At 43.8% G+C, this 10,646-nt stretch overlaps 1 protein-coding gene across 1 annotated transcript; it reads right to left on the bottom strand.

Moving 5' to 3' along the window:
• Nucleotides 1-286: 286 nt before the first annotated feature.
• LOC128400241 (serine protease 27-like) lies at nt 287-10,144 on the bottom strand. Its single transcript, XM_053362358.1, has 6 exons — nt 9,778-10,144; nt 7,917-7,943; nt 6,916-7,078; nt 4,889-5,160; nt 1,675-1,844; nt 287-1,037 (listed from the first exon to the last, which is right to left on the bottom strand). Exons 1-6 carry the CDS (start codon nt 9,857-9,859, stop codon nt 741-743), a joined length of 1,011 nt encoding a protein of 336 aa, XP_053218333.1. The 5' UTR covers nt 9,860-10,144; the 3' UTR covers nt 287-740.
• Nucleotides 10,145-10,646: the final 502 nt, after the last annotated feature.

Below are 10,646 nucleotides of genomic sequence, written 5' to 3'. Positions count from 1 at the left end.
GAATCCTGCCTGCATATCCTCACATTTTAAGGAGAGAGGCCTCTGATAGCCACAAGAGCAGAGCCACTTCCAGATCTGAGGGGTCCGCAGGCAAAGTGCCTTCTGATGGGCCCCCTGCCATTAACCCTGCAACAAGCTTAGTAGTGGAGGGCAGCAAGAGTAGTGTGATCTGTGGTGAGTGGACCACAATTGTAACTACCCACATTGTCCCAATGGAGCACCACTCCATATAGGCAGTTTAAACCAGCAGCTTCCCAGCCACCAGATAGCTGTTTTGTAAGCCTGAGCTTGGGTTGAAGGAGGACGAACAGGGCCACAACATGTTTTAGCATGGATACTGCTGAGGATGCCAATTGAGTGCTATCGCTGGGCATGCTCAGTGGCTGAGAAAAAATATATCCAGGTGTTAATCTTTCTGCTCCAATCCCTTGCAGCAAAGCTTGTTCCTAGAGTGGAGGACTGAGTCCATGAAGAACAAACGCGAAATAAATTTCAGAAATGGTAATGGGGTGGGATATCCCCTTAATTTCTGAATGTCCACAAATTTCTGTATCAGAAAGGCCAAGAAAGACTGCTTTAGCCGACAGTCACTTCTTAAAACTGTACAGCAGCAGAGCCAGAAGTCTCCTTGATGGCCTCACTGGCAGTTCTGATGATCTCCATCCTCTTCCAAACTAAGCCTGCAGGATTGGCACAAAGGTCTCCCCAGTTAAAAGGGTGCTGCCCTCCTTTTCCAGAGTCTACTCAGAAGATAGTAGCAAAACAACAGTGGCTATGATGATGGAGATGAAGCTAAGACTTCCAGCTGATGCTCCATTGATGGTGCTTCTGTTGTTCACCGTTGACCCATGGCCCTTGGTTTCCACGCTGGTGAAAGTCAGCTCTGGTATCAGGCTGTGGATCCACGACTGATAGGATGTGACACGGGCATAAACGCCAGGGCGATTCTTCTGTGCACATCCTTCTCCCCAGCTCACCACGCCTGCGAGGAGCCAGGAGTCCCCCATTCGGCAGGCTAGTGGTCCTCCTGAATCACCCTGTGCAGAGAAAACCCAAATGGATTATGGGAAATGCAGGCACAGGCAGCAGTGGAGCAAGCCAATTGGCACCTGGGGCGGCACGCGTGCCCTGAGCTGAGGGCCAGGGCCAGCCGCCCACGGGGCAGGGCAAGCCAGGGCAGGACGCTCCACAGGGCCTCCAAGGAGTCTGCCTGCCTCCTCCCATTCAGCCACTCTACAGCTGAGGCGGAGGTGGTGGGTGGACCGTTTGGGACAGCACGGAGCCTGCGAGCGCCCAAGCCATTGTGTCATTCACAGAAGAGATGTGTGGCTTGGGCGCACTGCAGGCCCCGCGGTGAGTGCCGCCAGGCATTTTGTTACCCTCCTCAGTGGTGACACCTGGGATGGACCACCCCCACCGCATCCCCCTTCCTCTGGGCACAGGGAGGGGAGCTGATGCCGAAGAGCTATGGCAAGGGCAGAAGCTCAGTAGCAGAGCATGTACCTTGCATTCGGAAGGTCCCAAGTTTAATGTCTAGCAGATTCAGGTAGGACTGGGAGGGAGTCTTATCTGAAACACTGGCGAGCTGCTGCCTCTCAGTGTAGGTGAGATTGAACTAGATGGACCAAAGTTCTGGATGTACTAATAATGGACTAGAACTGATCTGGGTCTCACCTGGCAGGCATCCCGATGTCCAGCAGCAAAGCCAGCACATATCATGTCATTTTTAATGCCCCGCGTGAGTATGAGCTCTCCGGAGTCTTGGTGATAGAGGGCATTGCATGTGTTTGTGCTGATTATGGGGACCTCTAGCTTTTGGAGTATATCAGAGGTTTGCTGTTTATCTGAAACAGGAGCAAGATAAGATTATCAGTGCCATTGTATAATGAAACATTAAAAATGGTGATGCTCTGCAACCAAAGGGATCTCATTTCTGTCTCCCTGGAGTTATTGGAACAGACTGCGAATGATTGCAGACTGCATTCTTTGCAAATCCCTGTGTAAAAGAACTTGATCAATAGCTCTTGGCCTAATGCATGGATCAGGTCTTCGCTATCTACCAGATTTTGCATGTCACAGAATGGTCATTGCATTTATCAGAAATTTAGAGCTATGCAGATTGCAGATTTAAGTTTCTTTTTTTTTAAAATAAATGTTTATTAAGGTTTTACAAATCAAAAGATTCATCATTTCAGATTTAAGTTTCAAAAGATTATACATATAAATATATATCCGCTTGAATATGTATTTTGAGAGAAGATACACTTTAAATCCATTTTTTGGGGAGAGGATTTCATAAAACAAACAAATTCAAGTACAAAATGGAATTATGGTTAAAATTGTGTGAATGACAGGTTCTAGGAACAGACAGATATCTCTGTTTGTATAATTGGCTTACAAGTTGTCACACATCACCCAAAAGATTTCAAAGAGAGACTCCTTTGTTAGCTGCAATTTATTTGCAGACCTGACACTAAGACTTTGGAGTCAATAGGGGATTAGGAGTGGCTCACTCACCACAAAAGGTAATTGTCCCTGTTTAGGCATTAATGTACATTATTCATCTTGCTCAGCCAATTCATCACCAGTTGGGAGCATGTCACACCCACTCTTTTTCCTCTTTTGATGGGATCTCATTTTCATTTTTCTTGGCATACGATTGTGGCACACCTGTTTCTTAGATTGCTCAGCTTTCGGGCCTCGCTTTCTAAAGACATTCTGACACTCTATCATCTATCTATCATCTATATCTATCTATCTATCTATCTATCTATCTATCTATCTATCTATCTATCTATCTATCATCTATCTATCTATCTATCATCTATCATCTATCTATCTATCATCTATCTATCTATCTATCTATCTATCTATCTATCTATCTATCTAATCTATCATCTATCATCTATATCTATCATCTGTCTGTCTGTCTGTCTGTCTGTCTATATCTATCTATCATCTATCCATTCACACCTTGAGGGTCCCACACCATGCATCTGATGAAGAAGGCATGTGAAAGCTTCTGGCCCCATAGATGTGCTAAGATGGAATCCTATTCACACACTTTCCAGGGCATAAGTCACATTGAGCTACATGATTTTTTTCTTCTGAACAGACTCATTGCATTGTTCATGTTTAAGGTGCCATTTGGTTCATTGTTTATAATGAGAACTAGGACATTAGGGTAGAGATTACCTCCCCTGGCTTTTCCCCTAATGGATCTATATTGTATCTATATTGTATCTATATTATCTTACAATTCATCTTTTGTAAGTTGCTAGTCCCATTACACAATAGTGGTAGTAACAGTAACAATAATAAAAAACAGTAGTAGTGGTAGTTTATTAATGCTTGGGCCATAGGCCATTCACATATAAGATAAATAGGTACAATACAAAAACCAGTAGTATAAAATACTGCATAAAATCACATTGCTACCTAGCAATGATAAAAATTACAAACATTTTATAGGTGATATAGAATTTTTTTTGATTATAGAATGCTCTTATGAACTAAGCTGGAATTATCTCTAGTTTGTTTCCCTTTTTGTCTTTCTCTTATTTTGGGGAATCCTTTGCACTATGTTGCACAAATGAAAGCCCACTTGTGTGGCAGCCATAATTGTGTGTTCCTCTCCCCACTGCCCTTGGAACCACCATTCAGGAAGAAAAAATGGTAGCTACCAACCAAACTTTTAAAATAGCTTGACAACTTCTCTCCTTGCCTCTACCCCTGGGCACAACTTAATTTGCCTTTAAGAGCTGTATAAATAAACAGAAATCCAGCAAGTATAGCATTTCCTGACCTGCAGATGCTGTTACAGCTGGATTTCTTCACTTGCAGGACTTCTGCCTGTCACAAAACTGTTAGAGACACAGTAGCCAAAAATTACAAGCTCCAGACTAGTCCTGCTGCCTTGTGTCTGTGAACTGCTATTGTTAGGGATTAACTGGAGAAATCAGAGAAAGAGAGAAGCTGGAGCGTTATAGACTCAGGCGTGCATAACTAAAGTCTCTCGCTGCCTAAGGGCACACCGGTACCATAACGTATATATTGGTTTCATAACACTAGAACTGCCTGGTCTTCTTCCAGAAGATCTTGGGAACTGGAGTTTGGTGAGGGGTGATGATTCTCTGTTAAAGATTCTTAACTCCTCCCACACCCAGAATTACAATTCCCAGGACTTCCAAGAAAGAGGGAATGGCTGTTAAACCACTTATAGTTTGTAGCATAAATTTCCCTCTAATGCAGCCTTCTCAACCTGGTACCTTCCAGATGTTTTGGACTACTGTTCCTATAATTTCCGCACCATTGGCCATGCTAGGGTGGTTGATAGGAGTTATCCCCAGTTTGTTTCAGCAGAGGCAGCTAGACTGGTGACTGGGAGTGGCCGCCGGGACCACATAACACTGGTCTGAGAGATCTGCATTGGCTCCCAGTACGTTTCTGAGCACGATTCAAAGTGTTGGTGCTGACCTTTAAAGCCCTAAACGGCCTTGGTCCAGTATACCTGAAGGAGCATCTCCACCTCCATTCTTCAGCCCGGACAGTGAGGTCCAGCGCCGAGGGCCTTCTGGCGGTTCCCTCGCTGCGAGAAGCCAAGTTACAGGGAACCAGACTTCTCAGTAGTGGCACCCACCCTGTGGAACGCCCTCCCACCAGATGTCAAAGAGAAAAATAACTAACAAACTTTTAGAAAACATCTGAAGGCAGCCCTGTTTAGGGAAGCTTTTAATGTTTAATAGGTATTTTAGTGTTTTGTTGGAAGCCGCCCAGAGTGGCTGGGGAAACCCAGCTAGATGGGCGGGGTATAAATAAATAAATAAATAAATAAATAAATAAATAAATAATAATAATAATAATAATAATTTCTCTCTTTTGAACCTACCTCTGCCTTGCACATCTCCCCAACCCGTGACCCAGCACATGTGTCCTGGGGGGAAGACGACATCGGAATCAGGGACACAGATGGGGACGATCCGTTGAGAGAAATTCACTGGCCTGTCCAGCTGCAGCAGAGCAATGTCTCCGGATTTCAGATCCCCCTCGTATTTAGGATTGAGGATGATGCGTTTCACAGCAGTGGTGATGGAATGGGGACCAGGACTGGAGAGTTTCAGTACTCCGAGCATCACTGTGAAGTTGGAAGGTGTGCTGAGCCTAGAGAGACACAATGGGGTTGAGGAGACAGAGAGAATGTCAGCAAATTCTTTTCCTTGGGTTATGTGGATGGAACAGGATAAGGAGTGGGGTGGTGTGAGACAAATCCCAATATTTCCCATTTTTTATTTGCACCCCCAATTTTAAAAAAGTTCAATTTGATTTTTATCAGCTGATCTTTCAGGATTATCTCTAGATAAATAAAACTGTTAAGTAAACATTCAAAATAATGCTGTTATTTTAAAATAATGATTTAAAATCATTTAAAAATCAGCTGAAATCTATTCAAAAACTAGTTAAATAAGAAAGTTTTGGCCTGGTGCTGAAAGCTTTTCAAGCTCGTTGGCAGACAAGCAGCCCAGGGAGGCATATTCCAGAACCAGGGAGCCACCATTGAAACAGCTCATTTTCCAATCACCATCCACCAACGTTCTGAGGGTGGGGGCACCCAGTGAAGGGCGTCCGAGACACATCTTGGAGTATGGGCAGATTCCAGTGGAAGGATGTAGCACTTCGGTTCTTTTCGTTGCAACCTCCTTCAATATCCCTTCAATTACTGTTCGGTTTAGAGATTTGGAGAGAAAAAAACCACCACCAATGTGTAAAATGGTGGTGTAAAACCTCAGGCTTTGTGGGGGGTGGGGGTGGGCTACTTTCACTGGCTTTCCTTCAGGGCTTTTGCATGGCAGGAATGTCAACTCTCACTTGCCTGGATGGAGAACAGGGAGATGTGTCTATATGCCTATAAGGTAAAGGGACCCCTGACCATTAGGTCCAGTCGTTTCCGACTCTGGGGTTGCGGTGCTCATCTCGCATTATTGGCCGAGGGAGCCGGTGTACAGCTTCCGGGTCATGTGGCCAGCATGTAGACATGACTAAGCATGACTAAGCCACTTCTGGCAAACCAGAACAGTGCACGGAAATGCCATTTACCTTCCCACCGGAGCAATACCTATTTATCTACTTGCACTTTGACGTGCTTTCGAACTGCTAGGTTGGCAGGAGCAGGGACCGAGCAATGGGAGCTCACCCCATCATGGGGATTCGAACTGCTGACCTTCTGATCGGCAAGTCCTAGGCTCTGTGGTTTAACCCACAGCGCCACCCGCGTCCCTCTATATGCATATAGAACCCTCCATTTTCAGTGTGGCTGCAATGCAGCCTAGTGTATAATGGTAAGAATCACAGCCTTTGCCTTGCATACTTTTGCCTCTGCTCCTTTCCCCGCTGACAAGTGTCCCACTACAGGAGATTGTCCATGAGAGTATGAGGCCCTCAGACTGGATCACCACCCTTCGTGTAAACCACTGGGCTGGTCCAGCCCAAGTTAGAAACTTATATAGTACTGGAATCAGTGGGCATTTTTGGACTCAGTGCTGTCCACCAGTGCTGTCTACAGCCTTGCACAAGCCACTGACCAGTGCATGTAGCTTAAGTTCTTTATTTTGTTCCAAACAAGCCATGATCTGAAGATTCATTCTTGGCTTCCTGCTTGCTGTTCTGCATCTATTTTCACACAGCTTTCGCTGAAACTGATGCAGTGAAGCCGATGTAGACAAAAAACCAAAAAACCCCCGACTGAATTAGGCCAGTTATAATAAACAATATTGTCCTGAGAAATCCGTGAGCATGAAGAGAGTCCCTTAAAAATGAATATTTCAACATTCAGCATTGAAAGCCGACTTTGTAAAATGTGTGTGAAATCTAATTTCAGTGATACTTGAGGGATGGATGGGATTGGAAAGGCATACTTACAGTTTAAAACAATGTGAAGCTGTGATGACCCACTGATCAGTGATGAGGGACCCTCCGCAGTGGTACGCTCCATCCAACCTTATGCTGACCTGCCAAGGCCATTCTCCATCCTGCGAGTCTTTTCCCCCTATGATCCGGCTTAGGATTCCCTGTTTTCCACATACTGAGGAAGATATCATTATTAGGACAGGTCTTTCAATGGCTATTAAGCATAATTGTTAAATAGAGCTTCTGTGTTCTGATGCAGCAGACAAGTATATATGGCATACCAGTTACTAGTATAACTGCACCAGTTGCTAGGGGGACAAGGCAACACAGGATGCTTTTATGGTCCTGAACGCATCTACTTGGCCACTGTAGGTTGTGGTGTGGTTCAGGGAACCAGCCAGCCTGCCATGCCCCTTTTCAGGCTACTCTATTCCATATTCTTTCCCCTAAGTTTTCCACCCATTCCCACACAGTGGACATACCATTCTGTAGCCATTGAGCATGTCCAGTCCTTATTATAATATTTTTTCCAGCCCTTCAGTTCCTCCTCCCATATATATATTACTTCTGCAAACCATGGGATTCGCCCAAACTTTCCAACATCACCCACTTGACAGTCACATTCTGGCAGCAATAAAGAATGGCACTCAGAGAATCAGGCTATGTGTACACCATACATTTAAAGTATCCGTCCTTGTAAGAGCAACAATTCCCAGTACCCTTAATTAACTACACTTCTCAGGTTTCTTGGGTGGGAAATTTGCTTTAAATATATGGTGTGTATGCAGCTTGTGTCTCATGTTCCTCTATAGGGTGATATTGCAGTTTTAGGGTGCAGGTCCTTGTGAGGCAAGACACTAGTGCTATTCTAATTTGATAGGGTTATAGCAGCCATGGTCACACACCCTTCTCCTCAGGGATTCCTTATCTCTAAACATGTCAATTGAATAATTTTCCTAATTAAAAACTCATCGGTTTCAAGCACAATAAAAGCATATAGAAATAGTACTCACTTCTGCTTGCATAACTTGGGTTGGCATCTGAAAAGAAAAGAAAAAGGGGTCAAAACAAAGTCAATGTATTGGAACTAGAATCTACAGTCACACCGTGAAGGCTGCTGAACTATCATACCCCTGCCTAGGCTGGCTTTGGATCATCTGGGATGGGGCACCAAAGAATTTCTTTGACAGTCAGTTAGTGCTGCTCCCAAATGCTCCCCTAATTACAGTTACCCAGCAACCCCAACACACGCTCTTCTGACCCTTCCCAACACACGCTCTTCCGACCCTTTCAAAATGGTGGGAAAGTTACGTTGCACAAGCAGAAATCCTTGGACCTGCAGATCTGTTTTGTTGGATACTGCCCATTATCTTGAAATGACATGCCAGATGGTTATATTAAATGTAAATATTGTGGCTGAGAGCTATACATTCATCCCCCATGACTAAACATGTTGTTTTGGATTCAGAACTAGCCTGTGTTGGGCAGTGTAATTGTTGCAGCTAAGATGTGCCTTCCTTGATTCTGCCAATGCTTTTAAGGAACCAGCCAAATACTCAAAACATGGCTCATCTTCCTGACTTTCAAGTCCATTCTACTCTGTTCATGGTGAGAATGAAGTGAAAAAAGACAACACAGGCATTTAATCATCACATTAATGTATATCAACACAGGAAATTGCTTTATCCTAAGTCAGAACCTGGGGCATTTTGCAATCAAAACACATGCTCTACCACTGAGCTACAGCCCTTCAGACTATATACTGACAAGTATATTTTTTAAAAAATACTTCAAAATAAATTGCTTTAAGAATGAGCAGTTGATTACACTTGACATTAGTTCTCAGTTTTTAAAAAAATTCTAACGTAATCATCTCCTATTTTGGTTGAAAATATAGCCTACTTGTAAGACCTTGGAACTAGCCCCTCTAGAAACTCAGATTCAAGATGACTAATTTTCACTAAAGCAGTTAAGGTCTTGCAAAGTCTGCTTGCCACACATCGATCAGCACCAACTGGCAGCTGTGGTTTGGCAAATGATAACTTGACTTCAAGATGTATTGTAAACATTTTCACCCCTAAATACCGCCACTAACAGCTTACAATACCCTAAGCCAATAAAATCATTAAACAAACTAAAACATTAAAAGTAAAGCTTAAAAGCAAAGACATATAGAAATAAAAACTTCAATTTTGTAATTAAACCCCACTGAAATTCAGATAAAGTAAGGCACTTTTTTCTGCCCATCTAAAAATCATCTGGGTGGGACTAATCTAACTTTTCTTGGGAGTGAATGCCGTAACCAGGATCCTTCCAAAGAGAAGACTGTCTCATGTTCCTATTAGCCAAGTCTCTTTAGGTGGTGAGAGAGAAAAAATGAACTTTGATGATAATTGTAACCCTTGGGCAGGCTCATACAGGAAGAGACAGTCTTTTGGATAATCTGGTCCTAAACCATTTATGACTTTGTTCTTGCAAAGTTGACTTGGTTTGCTTTGTTCCGGAAAACTTAGCTCAAGCAAAGCATATCTTAATTTCAATTGACTGAGTTTAAAAGAAATTTAGGAATGCATATCCTATTGTCCAATGACCAGGCTGATCCGATGTGGGGAAGTCCTCTCATTCCTCAGGGGTGGAATACAAAGGGCCAACAAGCCAAGTGAGGCTCATTCTTACAGTCTTTCACAATGCAATTCACCACCCATCACATAGTTTTTAAGTCGGTCCCCAGGACAGGCACTGGTGGTAGGCCCTCCTGCTGGGGTGCTGATCATCTTCTCCAGATTACTGTGTAGTGATGTGGGGTGGAGGGTCCATTGTGCCCCCTACTGGTGGTGAGGAATATTAACTCATGCAGAAAAATGTTCCACTTACCCATCAACACCTGCAGAAGCATCAGTACCGTCAATCCCATTAACCTTCTTTTCCCCCCTGGCACTTGTCCTTGATGCCCCATATTGCTACAGCTTTCTTCTTCTTCTTCTTCTTCTTCTTCTTCTTCTTCTTCTTCTTCTTCTTCTTCTTCTTCTTCTTCTTCTTCTTCTTCTTCTTCTTCCTCTTCTTCTTCTTCTTCTTCTTCTTCTTCTTCTTCTTCTTCTTCTTCCTTTTTAAATTGATTGTAGGTAAGCAGAGGTAGAATATGGCACTCTTTCAAGAAGGAGCATCTGAGACACACTTTACTATTTATGTGGTGCAAGCTTTGGGTGCTTATATATGGCACCCCAGGAGGGCGTATTCACACTGGGAATGCTGCCAGATATGGGAGTTTGTCAGCTGGGAATGTTACGAAACCTGTTGGGTAAATGCTGCTTGCTGCTTCTAACCTGCCTCCTTCCTTCCAAATGTCTTCATTTCCCTGTTTCTAACTCTATTGTATATCCATTTCCCTGTTTCTCATGACTGCTATGTGGCCTTTGTGCCAGAATCCTTCCTTCCCACTCATCACAGTGGTTTCTGCATGCACCATAAGGTCAACTCTGTCTTCAAAGACATCTCTACAATGTTCAGTCTGGTTTTCACCCCCTGCAGCTACGAGTTCATGTATTCCTTCCAGTTTTCATGTGAAAGTGCCCACACAGTGTCATTTCAGCTATACCTTAACATGTTCTAACCCACCTCTCCATTCAATAGGGGTGGTACATGGGTGGACCTCAAAGTCCACTGTTAGAATGGTGGGAGAGGTACCGTATTTTTCGCTCTATAGGACGTACCTGGCCATAGGACACACCTTGTTTTAGAGAGGG

Source organism: Podarcis raffonei, chromosome 13, assembly GCF_027172205.1.
Source record: "Podarcis raffonei isolate rPodRaf1 chromosome 13, rPodRaf1.pri, whole genome shotgun sequence".
Lineage (NCBI taxonomy): Eukaryota > Metazoa > Chordata > Lepidosauria > Squamata > Lacertidae > Podarcis > Podarcis raffonei.
Note: the sequence above shows the minus strand (reverse complement) of the source record. Positions and strands in the feature narration are given on the sequence as shown.